The sequence below is a fragment of the Perna viridis genome, chromosome 3 (assembly GCF_037379345.1).
Source record: "Perna viridis isolate PV_CMFRI_1.1 ecotype Kerala chromosome 3, ASM3737934v1, whole genome shotgun sequence".
Taxonomy (NCBI): domain Eukaryota; kingdom Metazoa; phylum Mollusca; class Bivalvia; order Mytilida; family Mytilidae; genus Perna; species Perna viridis.
The window spans coordinates 29,489,045-29,513,011 of NC_142447.1; the positions used below are offsets into that span (position 1 = coordinate 29,489,045).

The 23,967-nt window shown below is 34.7% G+C and overlaps 3 protein-coding genes across 5 annotated transcripts; 2 read left to right on the forward strand and 1 right to left on the reverse strand.

The window, feature by feature from the left end:
* Positions 1 to 249: 249 nt before the first annotated feature.
* Positions 250 to 3,258, forward strand: LOC148621784 (cytochrome P450 26A1-like). The gene is made up of 5 exons (XM_088574012.1): positions 250 to 375; positions 688 to 889; positions 1,162 to 1,659; positions 1,985 to 2,398; positions 2,717 to 3,258. Exons 1-5 carry the CDS (start codon positions 263 to 265, stop codon positions 3,038 to 3,040), a joined length of 1,551 nt encoding a protein of 516 aa, XP_088430138.1. The 5' UTR covers positions 250 to 262; the 3' UTR covers positions 3,041 to 3,258.
* Positions 3,259 to 6,144: 2,886 nt separating this feature from the next.
* LOC148621785 (uncharacterized) lies at positions 6,145 to 7,018 on the reverse strand. The gene has a single exon (XM_088574013.1). The coding sequence runs from the start codon at positions 6,918 to 6,920 to the stop codon at positions 6,177 to 6,179; it is 744 nt and encodes a 247-aa protein (XP_088430139.1). The 5' UTR covers positions 6,921 to 7,018; the 3' UTR covers positions 6,145 to 6,176.
* A 5,705-nt stretch (positions 7,019 to 12,723) lies between these two features.
* On the forward strand, positions 12,724 to 23,007 carry LOC148621786 (complement C1q tumor necrosis factor-related protein 3-like). 3 transcript variants are annotated; one of them, XM_088576475.1, is made up of 3 exons: positions 12,724 to 12,842; positions 15,216 to 15,378; positions 21,206 to 23,007. In XM_088576475.1, exons 1-3 carry the CDS (start codon positions 12,822 to 12,824, stop codon positions 21,601 to 21,603), a joined length of 582 nt encoding a protein of 193 aa, XP_088432601.1. In that variant the 5' UTR covers positions 12,724 to 12,821; the 3' UTR covers positions 21,604 to 23,007. The 3 variants fall into 3 exon arrangements, with proteins under 3 accessions (XP_088432601.1, XP_088432600.1, XP_088432602.1); XM_088576474.1 differs by lacking the exon at positions 21,206 to 23,007 and adding an exon at positions 16,716 to 17,731; XM_088576476.1 differs by lacking the exons at positions 12,724 to 12,842; positions 21,206 to 23,007 and adding exons at positions 14,958 to 15,094; positions 16,716 to 17,731.
* The last annotated feature ends 960 nt before the right edge of the window (positions 23,008 to 23,967 follow it).

Consider the following 23,967-nt stretch of genomic DNA (forward strand, 5'->3'; position numbering starts at 1 on the left):
TCTGTATCAACTTTAAAGCGGGAAAAACAACAATATCGAAACCATTGTCCGAAATCTGGTGACCTTACATTTAACCTCTTGTTACATGCTGGTCAATCAAGTGGTCACTCCCGCTATGCTCCACCCATTCATGTGTCATTGATTACGTCGACACATGTCCGGAATTGTCCCGAATGGTCCACAGAAACACCTCCACATAGTATAAATAACCCCAACGCAGTTCTACAAAATTCAGTTTGAAGATATTAATTCCTAAGTGAATATGAGCGACTTAATTTATTTACCACCGATATCGGATACAGTGAATGCATCATGTTGCACATTTTCAGCAATTAACGGGACTCTGCATAATACTACAGCTTCTTCACAATACTTGTAAGTGAACTTTGATGAAAACGCATACAAAATGCATTACTTTTTAATATAATTTAAATTCTAGCGGAAACCAACATTCCAAAAGAAATACAGAAAAGTTAATTCTTCCTCATGAGATTTAACCGGTGAATGGGTGATTACACTATTTGTTTTAGTACTATTATGTCAAAACAATAGAAATCTGATGAAAGTACGCAATCTTGTTTTTATGATATTATTAGTGTACTAAGAAATAAATACGAACGTACATAAGCAATGTATATGGAACACTCGCTATTTCATTTTTAAGAAACATAATTTACTTTATTACAGCTTCCTCCTACAGCTTGTAATCGTAAAAGTAATCAAAAGTTTGCTGTTGCCATTAGTTACACCAATTTTACTGACAGTCATCTGCTGCCATTTCTGGGAGATATACAATAACTGTCTTAGAGATCCAGATTCTGATTTGCCTCTTCCTCCCGGTGGTTATGGTTTCCCTCTGGTTGGAGAGTCTATTGGTTTTCTTCTGCAGGTAAATGTGTTCTGTGTTGTGGCTGCAGCAGTGTGGCATACAAGTATCCGTCCGTTGCACGGTGTTCGGTAACTGAAAAAAATGCTTCATTTCAGACTATTCTGTTGATGTCCAATCCGTTTTCTCAACGAATTTAATTGATTTTTAAAACTTCTTTCATTGTTTGGTAAGCTTTGCAATAGCAGTTTTTATTTTACAGAATGACTGTTATTTAAGTCTCAAAGTTTTCTTTTGCTTTGTTTATTTAAATAAAAATTAATGTCTTTTTTTAGGGTAGAAAATTCTTTGATAAGAGAAAGCGACAGTTCGGCACCATCTTTAAAACACATATGTTCGGAAAACCTACGATTCGAGTTATAGGTATTCAAAGTGCAAAAAAAATTCTAGGCAGCGAGAACGAACTTGTGACATCACAATGGCCAAAAAGTACGAAATTATTACTGGGTGATGGGAGTTTAACGGCCGCGACCGGACATCTCCATAGCATACGGAAAAAAGCTATTCTGAAAGCATTTACAAGCAGTGCCTTGGGTGGGTATGCTACGATGATACAGAAACTGACAAAAGACCACATTGACTATTGGTGCTCAAAAGAGAAGATTCTTGGCTATAAAGAATTTAAAGGCCTTACATTTGACATTTCGTGTCAGGTATTACTGGGAATTAAAATGGAAAGAAATGAGAGGAATAGTTTAATGGAACACTTCGATACGTTTTTGTCAAACTTATTCAGCATTCCAGCCAAAATTCCTGGCCTAGGTCTTTATAAGGTAAAGATAAATTTGACCAAGTTCTCATTTGAAACAGTTGATATAGAAAAGTAAAACAACTGAAAGTAAAAAAGGGAAAATTAAAAAGAAAGATAGTGAAAAAACTAACAAAAACAAGGGTTGAATAATTATATATTTTACTACAAAAAAAACAAAAACAAAAACAAATAAAAACAAACAAACAAAAATTAACAAACAAACGAACAAACAAACGAATATAGAAAACAAATTAATCTATCATTAGGGAGCTAAATATTTACAACAAGAACATCTAGTCCGATTCGAAAAAGTTATTTTATTTAAGTTATCTGCGATATTTTTTCAGGGTTTGAAAGCACGATCAGCATTACTGGACAAAATAGGATCATGCATAAGGAAGAAGAAACCACGTGGATCTAACGTAGACTTTCAAGATGCCCTCAGTCTGTTAATGAACATATCAGGTTCAGGTGAGATGTCAGTGACAGAACTTCAAGATATTGGGCTGGAACTGCTGTTCGCAGGACACGAAACTACAGCTAGTGCAACTGTTACTCTGATTCTACAACTATCAAAACATCCTCATGTTGTAACGAAGATCCAAGATGAACTTCGAACGTTAGGAATATCAAACCAAGACTTAACTTACGAAACTCTTAACAAAATGAAATATTTGACCAATGTAGTAAAAGAGGCCATTCGAATTACGCCGCCAGTTGGAGGTGGATACAGAAAGGTTCTCCAAACGTTTGAAATAGAGGTAATTATGCTATATGTTTAGATGGGAGTTTTTTAAATCTTTTAAGTATTTAATATGATTTTTTCAGTATTATATGCATCTTCATTTTTTATTTCTATACCATATACTTCACACACAAACCTAAGAGATGACTGGCGCTTTTTCTCTGACAGTTTCTTTTGAAATCTTTTATATTAGGATAGTAAAAAATGATCAGTTTCAGTTAGTCCTATTACCTCAATGTGTCAACTACTTTTCTCATTGTAAAAAAAGTAAAAGCTGAACAACATCCCAAATCGCACCCGCTTGCCATGATCCACAAATATTGTATTTTTGTAGGGATATCAAATACCAAAAGGATGGACAGTAGCATATAGCATAAGAGACACGCATGAAATGGGCAATGACTTAATTCTGGATCCAGACTCGTTCAACCCGGATAGATGGACGGCACTGCAGAAACGTGATCATGAACATTTTATAGCGTTTGGTGGCGGGAAGAAAGGTTGTGCTGGAAAACAGTTAGCATTATTGATGTTGAAAATATTTACTGCTGAAATGGTACGCACGTGTAAATGGGTAGTACCAAACTCAAATCCCAATATTGAAATCATTCCAGTACCGCATCCAACGGACAATTTACCAATGAAAATCTTCAGATGATCTTATAGCGAAACAGTCGGTAAAGGGTAGAAATCCAAGTAACTTATTGATAATGTATCTTCTCAGGGAATTGTTTATTGACTTATGCAAATGACAATTATCTTTGTTTTTCTGTCTGTTATTTATTTGTTTGTGTATTTTAAACATTTTTTTGTAAAGTTATTTTGTATTTATTGTTAAAATTGATAAAATATTAGACTTACAGTGTTGAATGAAAAAAAGACGACCACAACAACAACCAAATCACATAAAAATCTAAATAAAAAGCTAAAAAATAAAATATTGCCACAAACAAAATCGTAACATTTTGAGAAATCAAAATTTAAATATGTGGTGTTAAATATGATATGAGGTAACGGATGAAAGTAAAATATAATTAGAACTCGAATTGTTTCGTGAGGTCAATAACCGAGCACATGACTGTGCCCACAAGACATTGTAATATGTCTGTAACTGACACAATGTTACGTATATATGAAGTAAATGCATAATAATTTGTAGTAGTCGGCGTGAACTCAGATTAACACGCGTCAGCATGTTATAATCATTCACTATCGTAGTCTGTGTGAAACAACATAAACAAAACAAACAAGATAAAATGAATAAAGGAAAAAAAACGAGGCAAATAAAAACAACAGATAAAAAAATTGGACTTAAAGATATCAAACAAGCAAATAGCGACTTTGCTATACGCGAGCGATGAAACAAAAATACATAAAATAAAACATAAACCGGAATTTCCAGGATTTGAGATCCTAATATGTCACTTCCCTTCCATTTCACAGTCACTCGGGGCACAGATGGCTTATTTAGGTACTGTTTTCTTTCCACGACAACCATTGTTTTCGTTTGATACGTTAATCTAATTAAAAACTGACTTCCTGTACTGGAGGAGGGAAACTGATATTTTTCACCGATATTTCTATTCGAAACAGGGGACCAGAAGATAAAATTATCTGGTATTAGACAGAGAAAAGGATTATTTGGTGAGAAAAAAAAACTATTCTATAACTAACAAGAAATATTCCGAGACGGATGTTGTTAAAATGTTGGAACTAAAGTTAAATCAAGTTTGGAGGAAATGTGTTCAATACTGAAATACCAAAGGGAACAAACTGAGTCAATCTTGGTTAACCTGTTTCTATATATATCCGTATGAAGCTAGATTTTTGTACCAAGACAAATACCAAAAATAGAAAGGAGGCTAGTCCAGTCCTTCACTTCCAGCTTCTGATATGTTATGACTGTTTAATCCTTAATTCAAGGTTTTACTTGTTGCATTTGATCTACCCATTTAAACTTGGAATTAAAAAGACAACTAATACATTTTTTTGTCTTTTCCATATCTTGAATTTAGAACTACGCATGTATATAGATGATACCGGACGTTTGAATATAAAGCGACAATGTTGTCTTTCCAATAGTAAACTTCCCCTTTCTAAGTAGCAATATACGAACATATTTAGCATACATATATAGATTATAGATTACACAGTTGATTGTCATGCATGTGGTTCTTATCATTCAGTAGAGCTGACATACAGTGGTGTGTCTAGCCATGTTGCTATCATTGCAACAGAAATTTTATGGTCGTCATCACAATGTGATTGACCGATATGAAGTTTCTATCTCTTTGATGAGACCAGATATCTTCAGTTAGATTTCACATCTCACCGAATTTGACGCTTACCTAATTTTACTTACTTAAAATATGTCGGGTGCTGGTAGAGCAAGACCCTCGTTTTTTTTTCGTTTTTTGTTTTTTGTTTTGTTTTTTGTTTTGTTTTGTTTTTTTTGTTTTGTTTTTGTTTTGTTTTTTTTTGTGGGAATTCATGTTTCAAGTGCTTTAGGTTTTAGTGGGTAAAACCTTGTATGCAATAGAAGATCACATATTATCACTGTTCATAAAAGTATGTTTGAAACTTATAAACAATTACGATTTTACTCTTCAATGTACTTTGTTTACGATTACCATTTAAACGATTGAATATCTATTGTAACCTGAGATGTCATTTGACCCCGAATTGTAAATACCATAGTTCGTATATAACAATTTATCCCATAAGTATTTACAATAATGGAAAACAAGTAAATTCAGGCCATGACCGCTGTATGACACTTCAAATATTAAAAATGGACCAACTTCATAGTATATATTGCATAAGAACCCCCTTTTTACCGGGACACCGTAAGGTCAAATTTATGATCCAGCTCTCGCTATGTTAGTTATTTTAGAGTGGTTAGTTTAAAGGGTTAATGGTTCAGCCAATCTATTTTTCCGAATTAGACGGTATGACAGATAGTATTGGTCATATTAATGGTAATATTCACTTGCATAGTTTGGACGCTTTTTTTGGTTATATTTATATAATTTCGCTGTTTTTTTCCCTTTGTCAATGAAATTTTTGTCTCTCGTATCAGCTGTCGCCATCAAGTTAACTATAATTCATATGGTGCTGTGATAAGTTGTTAGAATTTTATGTTTGCACCCCTTGCGAGAATAGACAAAAACAAGATGGTTAAATGTCTAATTTGAAAACGAAATATCGTGGAGAAAGTAGATTTCTTTTGGCAACGGGGAAATCTCTTGAACATCTGTAAGTTTTTTTGTCAAAGCACACATTTTGCATACGCTGTACTTTCGACAAAAATCTAAGAGTTTATAATTACTTTTGACAATCATACTAGTCTTCTGATGCATAGGAAATCTTGTACAGTGAAGTTGACATGCATCACATAAATAAGTTGAAATTAACACATACAAATGTACATATGACAGTTCAGTTTTTTTGTCCCTTTATTTTTTACTTAAAATTATAAAACAGCATGAAAATGACATCTAAAACTATACGAAATAAGATCCAAACGCAGACGACGCAAATACAAAACTTTTCAAAAATCGTTTCATGTTAATTGTGCTTTCAACTTATTTCATATGATGAGTGACTAAAGCACAAAAAAATTAAGCAACCAACATATACCAAAAATATGATAAAGCAATATATTTAATAGAAGTTTTATCAAGATGTACATTCTTAGCACAGAACGTATTTCAGCAGTAATACTTATGTTTTCGAAAAAAAAAAAAAACAACCCCCCCCCCCCAAAAAAAAACCAAACAAACAAACAAACAATATCATCTAGATAAAACATGTCTACAGACTGGACAGGATGGTTTCCGTTGTAAGCAAAGTTCTAAGCAATGTTCATGAAATATATGCATACAATCCGTAATTTTTGCTGTTTCCATTTTCCCAAGACATACTGGACAAGAATCAGAATAGTCCAGCAGCTGGTCACGTGTTAAATACTTTGATGACGTAGACCTCCTCCTCTTTTTATTAAGCTGGTCATAAATATGTATGAATGATACGATATAAAACTCCACGTTAACCATCACAAAAGCTACAACCAGCTGAAATGTCCAAGCGAAATAACCTTTTACAAAAGTTATATAAACTAAGGATGAAAATAAACATATCCGTATGACGTCTAAACGCGGTACTATGTTGAAGAATGTTGTAAATCGACGAAAAACGGAAAATACATAATATGAAATAGCTTCGTTGCTCAAAAGAGTAACTGACAAAGTCAAAACAGTATATATGAACGATTCGGTATACGCAAAAGTTAAAGAAAATAAGCATAGGATCGAAAAGAAAAAATGGCGGGAATTATCGTTAATTCTGTCACCAAAGTCGTCTGTTCCATCAACTAAGTCCATAAAACTTTTTGCAACAAACGAAAGTAACAAAACTGAAATTGTCCATATCAGAAACATTAAAAAACCATAATGCTGTGAAAATAACATCATGGTGCCATATATTTGGAAGGAAGTAATATCATTCTGACGGAAACGTTTCTCTCTACCATAAATCATTGTTCCAACCTCTTCAATCTTAGGTAAAGCTAATACAATGTTGGATAAATACGAATATATCCATATAATGAAATACGACAAAAGTTCTAAAAATGAAATCTGGGTCAAAGCTACAAGTATGAATATAAAAGCGACGGCAATATAGACGAGATTCAATAACAAGCCGGATGTCACTGGAAAGTCAAATGCTTGGAACAGTAGAAGTAGCCATATTGAAAGATTCCACGCTGAAAGGAAAATAATAAGCAAATTCAGGCAGATATCCAAATGAACATGGTACTTTGTTTATTAGTTATAACTCGGTACAGTCATAGATGGTTTGTCTTCTATTTTGCACCACCATAACAGTAAAAACGCACAAATATTCAAAAACTACATAAATTTATTATACCCCTTATTTTCCAATACATAGATATCAAGAAAAAACACATGAATTATTTTATTTTGATGTTTTATTTAAGAATACCCCTCCGCATAAAATGTCTTCAATATGATACAATTACCAAGAGCCTTTGACGGTTTCTTGAATATATTTTTGTTCAGTGAATAACAACGGATTTTCTTCATTACGAAAAAAGCCATTTGAAGTACATCGTAATACAATGAAAAAATACAATACAATGAACCATTGAATAAACAAAGTATTCACAAGTACAATGTAATATCTCTGCTGACTACATGTACATGTATGATTTTCTTAACAGGTGACGACTGCGATGACACTGTAACAATAAAGCATTATAGCTTCATTAAACGGTTCTGCTATGAAACACGGTAATAAAATATTTTATAATCACTTGATAATGTTTCAGATCTAAAGCGAATTCTTGAAAAACAAAATATTTACCTTTTTTGAAATTATCCGTCATTTCAAATCAGAAGTCCAGACATCACGTGACTACCGGTCAACGTAACTGTCTGACCATGTTATTGACCCTCTAAAATTTCTCACTTATGTATATTCACTGTGGTTCATACAAGTTCTCGCTATTAGTCTTTGTATTTAGACCTCTACAAAAGGGCATCTCTTTTTTTACAATATTCAGCAGTGCCTGGTTTGGAAGTACCTTAATTACAGCAGTCGTTCTGAAACTCATTTGCGCTAAGAGTTTCCAAGAAACTATTAATTCATTTTTATTTGAATACGTACCTGACTATTGCTGTTTTCATTGTACAAATTAGTTACACCTGTTACAATTTTTTTATATGTTCGAGGGATTTGAATGGTTGTGCATGAAATATTTTACACTAATAGAAAATTCCGAAGAAGTTCATCAGGCTGCTAATGTGTGGTCAGCTAAAATGAAATGTATTGAACACCGTGCTAATTGAAAACCCATTACACGTGTCTATAGTGTAGTTCAAATCTTCAAAACCTGCAAGTGTGACAAAGTTATTTATTCCCATCGCAGCACCTCTGTAATTTTTACATTAAAATGTATTAAAAAGTGTCACGAACGCAATTAGAGCTACATGGCTGGTTGCACCATGGAGACAGAATCCTGAGATTTCTCGTCACGAGCTCTAGCTCAGCAGTTTGTGATTTCATATTGTCTCCTTCGTCTGGAGTTTTCTTTATTGTATAGGAAAGAGTAATCAAGGGAACCAAGATTCTAGCGGAAATCAAAAGAATGTAATCTAAGGTCAAAGACCAGACATGGAAAACAGACAAACACAACAAAGAACATTAAGTAACTAAAATAATACATACAAAGAAACAAAAGTGAATGAGCAACTCGGACTCCACTAAAACCTGGGAGCATGGACCAAGTGCACCGGTAGGGTAGACATGACATATGAACACAGTTCTGGAAAAAAGAAAGCTCTTTACTTACCGATGTGATTGTTTCTCTGGTACAGTCAAGGCTGTGCATGCATTTCTGTGTTAATTGGCCCTTAAATTTTAAACCATGTTCAAACAGGAACTACCAAAAAAGGAAATACTGTGGTTTTTAATTCTGATTTATATCAAGGCGCATTATATTTGATTTTCTGTGAAAGGCCTGTGATTTTTTTTTTAAATATTTTGGTCCTGATTTGTTCCAGGATCTGGAGTGATCAAAATATTCTGGTCACATTTTACCAATAGCAAACATTTTTTTTCTAAATAAAAATGTTCATTATCTTTTGGGGAAAAAAATCTGTATTAAAATCCCAGAAAACCAAATGATCTGTGACTAACATAATTATAGTAATGTTTCATAATAACAACATAGATACAATGTAAAGGCCTTGAACTGTTCTCTGGAAGAACATCCTCCAGCTTCTTCTTCCAATTTGCTACAAAGGTGACGTGTCGGTCGCAAGATGACCACACTAGAAAAGAAAAGTACTTTTGTGACTAATAAAATTTGAAATTATGTAAAAATAAGTTGCATAATTGACCCTACAAATGGTGTACAGGTCGTGACTTTGAATTTCAATCTTTTTTCTTTAATGCGGATGTGGTTAGATTTTTACACCCTCTGAATTGCACATTCAGTTTGTTAAAGAAAACTGAATAATAATCCAAACCCATTCAAACCATCTGTTACGTTTCCATTGGTTTTTATGAATGAAATTCCTTTCAAGAAAACGGAGCACTTAAGATACCTCCGTCCTTTTAAATTACTATGCGACCTAAAACATCCTGCGTTGAGGCCATTGTTAAAATGTGTCGTGACCTCAAGATGTCCCCGTAATCAGGGGTTCTTATGCAATTTCTCATCCTTCTCTTTCCTACTGAGGGTAATTTACGATGTCAAAGAACGGTCAAGATTTGTTTATTTGTTTTATTATTAAGTACTTATATTTCGTATAAATAACTGAGAAAATTTTATATTTATACTAATACCTACTAAGTTTAGTAGTACATATTTGTGGCGAGGTTAACTTCTACTCTTGCACTTTAAAAGGTTACATATCGTACATGCTTTACCTTATCTACAAAAGAAACTGTATTTGGCTTTTAATCCAAATAAATGGTACTACGTGTAGACTAAAACAGAAAAAAAAAGAAAATTTGAACGGAATTTGACACGCCTACTAAATAGAGATTTAAAAAGCTTTAATACTAAAGAAAATCCCGGAACACCACAATTTTTACCTGAATTATAATTTAGTCGAACGAGAGGCTACAATGATGCCATTTTTTTTTTAAATTCTATAAGTAAGAAAATCAAAACAAAAAAGTATCCTTGAACGTTATATAATATCTACACTTACTCGTTTGCAATGCAGTTAACTGTTTACATATTATTATGTAGTTTATTTACCAACTTACTAACAACGGACGAACAAACTTTATGAATTGCACATTTTTGAAGTCAAATAAGGGTCACATTTGAAAATATAAATAATGTGAGCTATCACACAAAGATAATACTACGGCCTTAAGTGGACTAACTTCATAATGACCTCCTCTTGAAATAACATTTTGTTACCCTTCTTATACATTTCAACAAAATCCATTGAGCTATGCAGGAGCTGAAAGAAATTTTAACATGCTAGATTCTTAAGTTGCATTATCTACCTTTGCAAGACAAAAAGCATTCGTACCATATTTGTCTGTCTGCTGCCTAACCCTCCTATAAAATTTCATCATAATCCATTCAGTATAAAAGGACTTGCGCAGAATATGCGGACAGAAGAATGGACAGACAGACAGACAGACAGATTGCATGCTCCGATTTTAAATGAAGCATGGACCAGGATTATTCTTGTTTTTATGTACGTGTTATGTTGTTTATTTCATGTTCTTTATTGTGTACCTATTTTCTTTGTCTAGTCATTAACTTTTCCAGGATTGTGTCCCCTTGATTACCGTTCAAATCTGGTTCCCTTGACTTCCCTTTCAGTAAACCAAAGAAGTAAATTTACTGTCTCGACTCGACTGCATTTGTTAAAGATGGTGCAAGCTAAGCAGATTCAATAAAAAACTTTGTTTCAGATTTGACCTTACGTTCTATTAGAGTAACTTTAATATAATAACTAGTAAGTTCATTGTAAATTTATCGAGACACTTAAAATATTTGTAAAATTAAACTAAACAGAAAGTAAACAATTTTGCAATTGTGGACACTGTCAGTAATTATAACATAATTCGCACATCTTTTTCGGAATAGCATTTTGGTGATGTCGACAAAGGAAGTGGTAAATAATTAAAGTTGACAGGGGTATAGAATTATAATATGACTATCCATTGCATTAATTAATATTTGCTTAATGAATACTACTTTAAGTACTGCGGGTAACGGAGGGAATTATCATCTGAATTGTCGACTTGTAAATTATTCAGGTTTTGCAACTCATAGCTGTCGAAAAATACGTCATATATAAGAGTACAAATTTGAGGAAAAATGTTGTAAAACACAAAACGAAGATATGGATCTTATTGTATTGTCGACATTCATTCATCATAACTATTCACTAAAACAAGGCATGTCCTCCAAAGTCGAAACTTTTATTCTTTTTCACATTGCAGGTGAGAGAACAGTATAGGAAAAGATATGCCACTCTTTGTATTATTCTCGTGTATTTGGTACAAGCAAAGGCTACGGTATGCAAAGCAAACAAGAAGCTGGTTGATAGTATCAAATACTTGTTGGACAAGGTTGACGATCACTCCTTTTTACTCAAGTTTTCACCCAGAAAAAAGTGAAACATGCTTGTTTTTGATCCCTAGTTGTTAACTGGCCCAAGTAACAATCACCAAAATCAATCACATACTTCCTTTTATGGTATGACAATAATGCAGTACAATTCAATTTTGTCTATTTACTCACTGTCAGGTTATTGTCCAGACATCAGAAAGAACCCTTGCTTCTGCACCATTTTTTTGGGTCCCTCATTCATTTAAAGGTTAAAATCTAAAATCTATTTAAAACTGAAGTTTAATAGAGAAATGCTTAAACAGCTTATTCCAAACTGCTGGGACCATAAACCCCCAAATCGATACCAACTTTCCTTATATAGTTGAAACATTCTGGTAAAATTATATCAAGATAAACCGACTAATAATCAGATTATCGCACGATTGATTGATGGATTGCTGGGTTTAACGCCCGAGCAGCAATATTGTAGCTGTATCCAGCTACATGAAATGGATGATAAAATGAACATGAAAAATGGGATAGGAAACAAGGACAATGGGGTCGATGGGTTTCGACTGCCCCAGGAAATAGGGAGAGGTTGATAGGATCGGGTAATTTAGCTGTGGCGGAGCGCAAAGGTTCCTACTCCGATAGAATACCTCAGCAGGGTTCTTTAACGTGCCAGGAACGTGGCATCTTTCCCGACACGTTGCATCACAATGGTGTGCGGTCAAGTTTTCCTTAATGTTATACGAGCTGACGACCCCAGCATGTACCATGCCAAGGGTACCCCATTCTACCAACGTGGGCATACAACCCAGCTGCTCTGTGGGCAGGGCGTCCTGAGCACTATTTAGTCACCTTTTACGACAAGCTTAGCGCTGCTGCAGGCCTATTCTTTTAACACCCGGACCTGCACGGGGCCAAAAACTAGAGGATAGCGTTTTGGAGTTGCACGTGGCTAATGCTTTGTTAATTTTTAAAGTATGACTGTAACATAACCTTTTTATCTTCAACGTACTTAATGCAACTTGGAAAATATTTTCCGTTTCTAAAGTTTTAGTGGGTTTACTGTCTCGACCGTATTTGTCAAAGACAGTGCAAGCTTGTAAATCATTGTGACCAATAATGTACCATCAGATTTAATATGGCTCACTTATAATAACAAATATGTAAATAACTATATCAAACCACTTAATTTATGTTTTTCAAATTAAAATCCACTTTAAAACGTAGGAAGTAAACATTTATGCAATTGAAGACCACTTCAGTAAGTCAAGTGTAACGTTTAACATTATTCGCACATCTTCATTTTCGGAATCACATTTTGATGATGGCGATAATGAAAGTGGTAAGTTATTTAAACTGAAATTAATATATTAATTAAATAATAATATTACATCATTTAGTACAAGTTTGTATATCATAAATATTACTGCTCTGTGCAGGCCCGGGCGTCAAAAGAATAGGCCTGCAGCAGCGCTAAGCTTGTCGTAAAAGGCGACTAATTAGTGCTCAGAAACCTAGCCGGGGGCTAGGCGCTCTGCCCACAGAGCAACAGGGATGTGTGTCCCAGGTGGTGGAATGGGGTACCCCTGGCATGTTACATGCTGGGGTTGTCGGACTATAATACGAAAAAGCTGACCGCAAACCATAGTGGTGCACCGTGTTGGGAAAGATGCCACATTCCTCGCACGTTAGAGAACCCTGCTGTGGTATTCGATAGGAGTAGGAACCTTTGCGCTCGGCCACAGGAGGCTAAATTGCCCAACCTTACCCATCCCTCCCTTTTTCTAATGGCAATCAAAATTTGTCGACCCTATTATCCTTGTGTCCCATCTCATTTTTCATTTCATCATCATTTCATGTTCATTTTATCATCCATTTCATGTTCATCGTCAGAATATAGCTGAAATATCGCTGCTTGGACGTTAAACCCCAACAATCAATCAATCAATTATAAATATTACTCAATCTGTTGAGGATAAAAAGTGACATATGAACGAAAATTTAGATCATTGACCTTAACTCTTTCATATTTTACAAAACAAATTTAAACAATCGTAAACTATTAACTTTCATACTCACAGCTGTCAAAGAGGGTCTCCAGTCTTACCACGAAAGAAAGATCTTTTGAAAACCTTAAATGCTAGATTATCAGAAGACATATTATCTTTCAATCCTTTATACCAATATTCACCATACTCAGTGACAATCCCGACTCAAGAACATTATACAAAGTTCTTACTCTAAAAAGGCGATTCACAATACTTAAAAAAAACCCCAAAGATTCTAAATCATCTTCCAAATACACCGAAAAATGCTGGATTTTTAAACGACAATATATTGGTGGTCGTGTTTTTCAATAGGTCGGCATTCCTATGGGAACATGTTTGTTTGTTTGTTGGGGTTTAACGTCCGAGCAGCAATATTTCAGCTATATTCAGACAATGAACATGAAATGGATGATATAATGAACATGAAATGAAAAAAAAAAGGATGGGTCACAAGGATAATAGGGTCGACAAATTTTGATTGCCACTGGAAAAAGGGGGATGGGTAAGGTCGGGCAATTTAGCCTCCTTTGGCCGAGCGCAAAGGTTCCTACTCCTATCGAATACCACAGCAGGGTTCTTTAACGTGCAAGGAACGTGGCATCTTTCCCAACACGGTGCACCACTATGGTTTGCGGTCAGGTTTTTCGTATTATAGCCTGACAACCCCAGCATGTAACACACCAGGGGTACCCCATTCCACCACCTGGGGCACACATCCCAGTTGCTCTGTGGGCAGAGCGCCTAGCCCCCGGCTAGGTTTCTGAGCACTATTTAGTCGCCTTTTACGACAAGCTTAGCGCTGCTGCAGGCCTATTCTTTTAACACCCGGACCTGCACGGGGCCCTATGGGAACAAACTATGTTCTACTACTCGATGAAATATTCATTCACTCTCACGAGTCTGACTTCATAGCTAATATGTTCCAAAAGAAGCCAGCCTCATATCTTGACCTACACTTAGAAATCAATGAAAAAGGATAATTCATGACTATACGACCAACGCGATTACTTCTCATTTCGTATTACCAACTTTAGTTTCATCTGGTGCAATATCCTTTCAGCATATGCGTAGAGAGTTTTCATGACACAACTAACACGTTATACCAGAGCTTGCCATAACTACGCAGACTTTATGTACCACACTAAAGTTGTTACAATTAGGCTTCTGGTACAGTGTTATGTTGAAAAAAAAATGAAGTCATCACTGCAGAAATCATGAACTCGTGTGGATCGTTATGGTGTATCAATCTGCAATATGAAGGCCAATTTGGTAACTGTGTCATAGTTTTTATTTTTCTCTTTCGTCTACCTTCACGTGACATGTTATGAGCAACTCGGCTCATTAATTTTGTTTCCTTAAACATGGTATTTTAGTTACTTCAAGTTCTTTGTTGTGTTTGTCTATTTTCCTTGTCTTGTCTTTATCTTTGAAATATTCTTTCGTTTGATTTCCACTGGAATCGTGGTTCCTTGGTTACTATTTACCAAAGAGAAGTAACAATAGAGAACAAAGTCATGTCAAATATGATTGTAATTGGTTAATGAAGGTTAGTAAATCTACGTACTATTATTAAGTCATAATTTCACCAAAAATCATTCGATAAAACCACTAAAATTAACTGAAATCGATGCTGTTATCAATCTGACTAAATTTTTTTTGTATCACAGACGAGAGAACACAATAGGAGAAGACTTACCACTGTTTTCCTTGTTCTTCTGTATCTGGTACAAGGAAAGGCCACGGAATGCAAAGCGAACACGAAACTAGTTGATAGTATCAAATACTTGTTGGACAAGGTCGACGACCAACCTTGCCATTGTCAGGAAAAAGGTGAAAAAAGCACGCTGCAAGATCTTTGGTCTTGAAGTACACCGGAAAATGAAACCGAATGTTCCTCCCTAGAAAAAAATAGTCTACATAGTTAAACCCTGAATGTGAAAGCGCACATTTATTGTATTAAAAGGTTGTCCAGGCAAAAACCAGGCGTTGGGTGGCACCTGAGAGATTTTGCTTTTAAAAAAAATTACCACTTTCATATCACAAATGCATGCTCCCTCAAAGTTGAATGTTGGTTTTTGGTTAACTTCAACGAAAAATGAGAAATAAACAATAAAGAAAGCATTGAAATTATTTGAAATAATGGATTGATTGTTGGGGTTTAACGCCAGCGTTATTTCACTATAGTCAGGCGATGGAACATGACATGGATGATATAATGAACATAAGATGATGATGAAATGAAAAATGGGATGGGACACAAGGATAATAGGGTCGACAAATGTTGATTGTCACTGGAAATTGGGAGAGGGGGGTAGGGTTGGGTAATTTAGCCTTCCCTGGCGGAGCCAACTGGTTCCGACTCCTATTGAATACCATAGCAAGGTTCTTTAACTTGCGAGGAACTTGGCATCTTTCCCAACACAGTGCACCACTATGATTTGCGGTCAGGTTTTCCGTATCATGGCCTGAAGACCCCAGCATGAAATATGCCAGGGGTATCCCATTCCACCACTTAGGGCACACAACCCCGCTGCTCTGTGAGCGGAACGCCCTAGCCCCTGGCTAGCGTTCTGAGCACTATTAAGTCGCCTTTTACGACAGGCTTAGCGCCATTGCAGACCTATTCTTTTGACACCCGGACCTGCACGGTGCTAACTCTTTTATTTGAATAAAATTTGACTTCTTTGTTAGGGAACTCTAAAATTATTGTCGGAGCCATCCATTGTCGATTCAAGACAAACTTTATACTCTTTGACATATACATGGTATATACATTATATTGAAACAAAATTCAGTGGGATAAAATTTACCCTGTTTCACTCATATCATAGAATCTGCCTGCTTTTTACATGCACAACCTCTTAAGTTACAAGCTTCTTCCGATGAAGGCTTTTTTAGTCTAAATATGTGGTTGAATCCTGGATCAATTTGGAATTCTCATAGTAATAGCAAATGTTTCGAAATCAATTCAAGAATTGTGTGTTCTTGTTATAAGGGTCTTCATATAAATTACTACACACAAGAAACATAAAAAAATATTAACCCATCAAATGCCATAAAATCGCTACATTAGTTATCACCCCTTCAACTAATGTATTTCTTTACATAGGTATACTGTATAAGACTTTATTGGTGCAATCAAAGCCTTCACTTTTCAATTCTTACAGAACAAAAGGTTGCTTTTGCCGCCAATCTCGAAAAGCATATGGAAAATGTACCAAACCACTCAAAACTTCCTTTTACGAACATCATAACAAATGTTGGCGGAGCTTTAGACGATACTGGTACCTTTGTCAGCCCAAGAGATGGGACATACTACTTTTCATGGACACTCTACACAAATCCAGGCGGGATTTGTCCCACTGAAATCGTGGTTAATGGAATATCTAAAGGCATTGCAAATCACACATTTGGGAATAAACATTCCTCTGTACACGAACCTTCAACCCAGACTGCTGTCTTGGTCCTGAAGAAGAACGATAAAGTTTGGATTAGAATGGAAAGGCAAGGACAAGGGTACTGCTATGGGACTACATGGACAATTTTTTCTGGATTTGCAATTTGGTAAAACTACCATGCAGTAAAGATTTTTAAACAAATTTAACAATGTTAGAAATTATGAACTCTGTTGTGAAACAAAACAGTTTAATATGATGTAAGCTAAGGATCGGTGTCAAATTCTTTCCGTCATAGAATGATTCAAAGCAAGTATTAAAGTGCAAAGAAGTGACCCGATTTAGGACTTCGCAGGGAGTGTAAACAGAAAAAAATAAGCATCCTCTAGATCTGCATTTCTAGAAACACCCACCGATATGCTCCTGCTGTGTACTGCAGTAAATGAGGTCGAATAAACTTCACAGCATATAGGCTAAAATGCTTATGAGTGTCAATCGTATCATTTTTCAACTAACGATTTATATGTATATCTTGAGATAATAAATTCCTAGTCAATAGGATTATATTTTAAAAGGTTTCACATGATGCAAAGGTGGTCTATTTTCTGCAAACTCACGAATGTTCGAATGTTACCACTCATTACATACGTATATGAAACTACTCAAAAATGCTTTAGTGTTTTTTATCGTGTAAAATCAAGCACAATGAACTGATTTTTTACTGTTCTTTCAAATTAATTTACTTAAGCTTGTGGTGGGTGTCTAACAATACAAACGTCTACACTGGTTTCTTTATGTGTTTTACATGACGATTAACGGTATAATATGCCTCCGTAGAGGAATAGCGGATTTTCAAAAGACTGACTTTAGGGTTGCCTGAAAGTTGCTATATGAAAATACTTTAAATTTTATAATTGCAAACTTTGATTTTTCAAGATGGTTTCAGTATCGAAAAACTTACTTGATCAAGGACGTCTCACCTCGTGATGCTACAGTTAATCTATACATATTTTTGTGTAGCACAATTATTCGTTAATAGAGTAACTTTATACTTCTGTTTTTTCTCTGTTTACCAAGATTTTTTTTTCTTGACCAGTATGTTGTAATAATGTTGTTAAAATGTATGAATTTCAAAATAATTACAAAACAGCGTGATATTACTATAACAGAAATCATACGTAGAATGTAGACAATTTATTGTGAAATTTTTAAACCAATCCCACCTATACTTCCTGATATAGTGTTCAGAATAATATGGTATGTTACTTTTTTTTATTAGATATTGGTAATGTTAATGGTGCAATGTAATATTTATTCTCTCATATCAACCTTTCATTACTTTTTTTTCTGTTCGTGTATTCTAATGTAGGAAAAAAAAGATTGTGGATCTTAAAACCATGTAACCATTTAAGTAGAAATACAGTATAACAAAAAACAAAAAACAAAAAACAAAAAACAAAAAAACAAAAAACAAAAAAAAACTCCAAACAATAGTCAAAGATAATGAGCGGATATTTGAGCGGAAATCAAAACAATGTAATCCAAGAATAAGGACTAGACAGGGAGAACAGACAAAAGTATTAGAAGAAATAGCAATATAAAGGCAAAAACCGTAAGTTTTGAAACAACCACGGTTGCTCTGATTTGGTACCGGTATCTCCCATGGAGATGACAGGTGAAACAAAGTCTTATAGGACATTAAATACGGTTAACTGTTTCCCTATACTTCAATACAAACACGCAGGACAAAATTGCCATAAGGAATAGTTGGTTCTTTCGGTAATCAAAAGAGTTGATTGACTGTTGTGGTTTAACGTCTGAGCAGCAATATCCCAACTATATTCAGGCGAAGAACTTGAAATGGATGATAATATGAACATGAAATGATGATGAAATGAAAAAATTGAATGCGACACAAGGATCATAGTCTACAAATTTTGATTGCCACTGGTAATATGGAGGGATGGGTAGGGTCGGGCAGTTTAGCCTCCTGTGGCTGAGCCCTACGGTTCGTACTCCGGAGAATACCATAGAAGGGTTCTTCAACGTGCGAGGAACGTGGCATCTTTTCCAACACGTGCACCACTATGGTTAGTGGTCGGGTTTTTGTATTATGGCCTGACGACTCCATCATGAAACCCCAACAAACAAACAAACCAACGACAAGCTTAGCGCTGCTGCAGGCCTATTCTTTTAACACCCGGACCTGCACGGGGCGGAAACTGTGTCGGTAGTCTTTTTAATTTTTACTTCTTGTAGATAAAAGACTAGAAGCCGTTCTCCAAATTTAGAGTGGTTAATGGAGAAAGCATCGTCAGTATATCGATTAGTGAAATTAAACGATCTTTATTCTTTCGCCTTCTTGTCTTTGACAATATTTTGAAGAAACTCCGCTTTACATGAATGAAAAAAAAAATAAAATGATCGGCTAGGAGAGGTACATAATTTGTGCTTTTTCACTGATGAGGGCTCCTTCGAACAAAACAGAAAAAAACCACTAAAGTTCAGTCACTACAGAAATTTATTACAATAAGATGAGTAGCTACGTTCAATTATACATTCTTACGTTTATATAAGCAGGTAACATCAGGAATAGCTGTATTCACTGTGCTCCTTCTTAAATTTGACTTTATGCGTGTTGTTTCCTATTTCCTATAAATCATTACTTTTTTTAGCAGGACATAGAACTGTCATTTTGCCTATTACAAATTTTTAATATTTGTCAAAACTATAGGATTTTTGTTTTCATTGTTGTATCGCAGATGAGAGAATACTATAGGGAAAGATATGCCAGTGTTTTTTTCTTGTTTTCGTGTTTCTGGTACAAGGAAAGGCCACGGTATGCAAAGCAAACAAGAAGCTGGTTGATAGTATCAAATACTTGTTGGACAAGGTCGATGATCAACCTTGTCACTGCCAGGAAAAAGGTGAAAAACATGCTTCACGATAGTTGGTCTTTGTGGTACATCGGAATGGTAATCGAAAATGCTTCACCCCCCTCTAAAAAAGAACAAAAATTGTCAGGAAAAGGTATCAGTTTTGTTGGTTTGAATACCATTTGTTGAAATCCGATAGTAGTTCATCACCCCAACCCTTGCCCTAAAAAAGCCAGCATCGATCGTTGAAACACTTATTTTAATAAAACTACAAATAATTTTAAAAGTATAAAATTGTATAAGATTTGTGTATCCATTAGAATATTTCTTTCTACTCGAGGGATTTCTCACAATGAATTCAAGTTTTATTTCAATGGTCAAGTTCACAAAGTTTCCTGACAAAATATACAAAAACCTACTTTATGGAAGGAGTTTGGGGTAAAACAGATTGTTTTTTAAAACTCGATTCTTTACATATACATCAAACCTTTCATGATCATTTAAACAAGTGTTTCATTGCAACACATAAACTGCATTTGATCATGTTTATGTTGAAAGGGCTAATTATTAATGTCAAATGTACACCGATAATAAATGATTTCAAGGGAGTTAAAATGAGTAAGATGGATACGTTTTCTCATGAATTGTTTCACACAAGAAACATCAATAAAAAAGATAAATGGATAAAGATCGTTATGTAATGTTTTACACATTCAACGAATAAAATTATTCAGACCGGCGTTTTGCATTTGCACTGATTTCCACTACACTCGCGCCGATTATTCTTTTTTCATTACTGTAAAGTTATGATTTCCATGAAATTTTATTTTATTTATCAATATCTATACCTCTTCTGTTTGCCAGTTATGTACATGTCACTAATTTTTTTTTTCAAGTACATCACGATATATCATATATTTCATATTTTACGAGCTTATGCTCATTTTATTCCTTAAACATTCTCAGTCCAATAGCACGTGTGGTGACTCCAGCCTTACAAGACTTGTTTACGCACTTATAGGCAACAATTCCATTTTCCATCACGTTAACCACTCTGTCATGGCCAATACCCTTTGCTGAGTTCCTTTGCTCGTCTAAGTGTATTAAACAATGTTGCAACAATGACGTTCCGATTAATATGAACACAAAGTTAACAAAATGAACGTTATATAACCAACTGAACACCGTCAATTTACAGATTTGTCCAATATACCTTCAAGGTACACATGGTTATACATGTAATAACCAATTTTATCTTTAAATTGGTGCTGATGAAAAACAATTAAAAAAATCGGCGCAAGTTAAATAATGGATATTTATAAAATTGTTGCAAATGTCATACGCCTCATGCAATAAAAGCTTTAACATTTTAATTCTTAATTACAGAACAGAAGGTTGCTTTTGTCGCCAATCTTCAGAAACATATGCACAATGTGCCAAACCACTCAAAACTTCCTTTTACTAACACCATAACAAATATTGGCGGAGCTTTAGACGATGCTGGTACCTTTGTCAGCCCAAGAGATGGGACATACTACTTTTCATGGACACTCTACACAAATCCAGGCGGGAGGTGTCCCACTGAAATCGTGGTTAATGGAATATCTAAAGGCATTGCAAATCACACATTTGGGAATGAACAATCGTCTGTAAATGAACCTTCAACCCAGACTGCTGTCCTGGTCCTGAAGAAGAAGGATAAAGTTTGGATCAGAATGGAAAGTCAAGGACAAGGGTCCTGCTATGGGCATAGATGGACAACTTTCACTGGATTTGAAATTTAATAAAACTACAAGCAAATTGTTTTTTTCGGGTACTATATATTTTTAGAAAAATCGTTAAATTTTTTCCTCATCTAACAAAAATTTACTTTTGCTTTGCTTTTGTTAATGTCCCGATATTTCTAAATTATAAATATATGATGTTTATGGAAATATACGTATTGATTTCCGGCATATGAAAAATGTAAGAAGGAGAACAGGCATAAAAAGCTTTCATTCGTTCAGTGCCAGTCTCTTGTTTTGATATTTAACCTTGTACCGTTTTATTTATCGAGTGAGTCTAAATATCGATATGTGCGCGGCTGCTCAAAAACGCTAAAATCTGATTCAGTGAAAATTACCCCCAAAATATTGCAGAAATATACATTTCAATAAGAAATCCTCGTGGTGTTTAAATATGAAAATCGTTCAAGTTCTCGTCCTTCCGCTTTTTTCTTCATATTTTAAAAATTGTACATATACAATTACATAGGCAACACCGAGTCCCTCTTTTGCTCGGAAAGTGCTGGCGTGTTCCCTTTCAGGCCAGTTTACGGGCCCCGTTTTTTGGAACAACCCTAGATGTCTTAAATCATTGATCGTGCATCCAAGAAATAAAGTTATTGTCTTTTTCTGATGAAACTAGAACATTGAAGTTAAACAACCAGTATATTGTCAAGAGTAATGTATTTCTAATATGGCTTTATAATACGACTTATTATTGATACCGATTCAGAAATATTTTGACTTCTTAAAATAGAAATAATTCATATTAAGTATTGTGTAGCACTCATTTGCAAATTGGTTGGTCTTTATATTTGTATTTCATATCTCGCTAACACTCATTTTAAAAAAATCAAATACAAAGACACATCCCATATGTAGATGAGTGTAAGACCATACCCAAATAAATTATTTCTAAATTAATGATTGAAGGAATACGTCGTCGTCCAATGGTGTCTGAGTTTTCTGAACACAAGGTAGTACTACACAGTTAGGTCTATTCTGAACATGTGGTCTTGTTTTGTTGACATAAAGCTGTATTAATTTGAGGCAGTTAAAGCAGAAATTTCAAGTGATTTTTTTTTAATATTTGATATTTCACTTTTAGTTTTACAAAATTACTCCAGGTCAATTTTTTGTACGAAACAGTGCACCTTAACGTAACTGTATAAGGCACAGGTGTGTCTTTATATCACCTGGGTTATCGCTATTTAATTCTCTAAAATAATAATCTTAGTTTCATTTCGGTTGATTGACTGATTGTTGGGGTTTAACGCCCGAGCAGCAATATTTCAGCTATATTCAGGCGAATTTCATTTCGGTGAACAGTGTTTCGCAAGCATAATTGAAAACGCAGCTTTGTTATTTGATAAGCAAATATAAAGAATAGATTACACAATATTTAACACACTTTTTTTAAATTTTTTAAATTTGATATATACCAAGTACATATAACAAACTTCTCTCCTTTCACAGTAAAAAAATAACCAGACTTTTTAAGTAACATGGTAGCCTTTCTAATACCGGTATGATATCATATTAAGTATTGGAGGTATACATAGATCCTTAAAAACAGATGTAGCAGTTAGGAATATCTTTGAGTTGTGGAAGGACAATATTACTTGAATATTGTGGTGAGGTATCAGTGTACATTTGATGAAATTTCACTATTTGATTTAAGTCCGCCATTGATACTCGGATCATAACAATCCTGAATCCTAAACCTGTACTCAGACTCTAGCAAAATGTTAAAATTGACGCAAGACAAATATTTACAGAAAAGGTAGTTTTTTGACAACGATGCAAAAAAGGTCATTAAAAAGGCCAAAGAATCGTATAAGCATTGTAAAAACATGCTTGTAATAAAGCAAAAGGGGGATGAAAAAATTGAAACACGGCGTTGAAGGAGGAGCGGTATGTAAACTAATTTAAACGTTACTTCAAATGGATGTCTACACTTCATATATGAAAAAGTACTGAAATTTGACCCTCCCGTGCGTCTAACTGTTTGAGTGCAGTTGGGAAAATTTGATCAATGCTTAGAAACATTTTGTACAATTGACAGCATTGTTGCGATGGAGTCATAAATAAAATTTATTTCGATAAATTCTGGTTTTATGTTTTCCCTTTTTCTCAAACCTTGACAATACTGAGTCCTACAATTTGTAACCCTCAAGCTCTTTTTTGTCTCCCTTGCATCCTTCTCTCAGTCCTATCCCAATAGCCTTCCTCTCATACCTAACAATCCTACAATGATTCCAAGGATACCCGGAGGTGTCCGGATAAGACTGATTGATTGATTGTTAGTGTTTAACGTCCAAGAAACAATGTTTCAGCTATATCAGGGTGATGAACATGAAATGGGCGATTAAATGAATATGAAAT

What these genes read in the sequence shown, in the direction of transcription:
- LOC148621784 (XM_088574012.1), top strand. Translation starts at nt 263, where the DNA reads ATGAGCGACTTAATTTATTTACCACCGATATCGGATACAGTGAATGCA. An exon ending in ACAGCTTCTTCACAATACTT is followed by an intron (nt 376 to 687) that starts GTAAGTGAACTT and finishes ACTTTATTACAG; the next exon opens with CTTCCTCCTACAGCTTGTAA. An exon ending in CTGGCCTAGGTCTTTATAAG is followed by an intron (nt 1,660 to 1,984) that starts GTAAAGATAAAT and finishes ATATTTTTTCAG; the next exon opens with GGTTTGAAAGCACGATCAGC.
- LOC148621785 (XM_088574013.1), bottom strand. Translation starts at nt 6,920, where the DNA reads ATGATTTATGGTAGAGAGAAACGTTTCCGTCAGAATGATATTACTTCC.
- LOC148621786 (XM_088576474.1), top strand. Translation starts at nt 12,822, where the DNA reads ATGATGGCGATAATGAAAGTG. An exon ending in TGATGGCGATAATGAAAGTG is followed by an intron (nt 12,843 to 15,215) that starts GTAAGTTATTTA and finishes TTTGTATCACAG; the next exon opens with ACGAGAGAACACAATAGGAG. An exon ending in TTGCCATTGTCAGGAAAAAG is followed by an intron (nt 15,379 to 16,715) that starts GTGAAAAAAGCA and finishes CAATTCTTACAG; the next exon opens with AACAAAAGGTTGCTTTTGCC.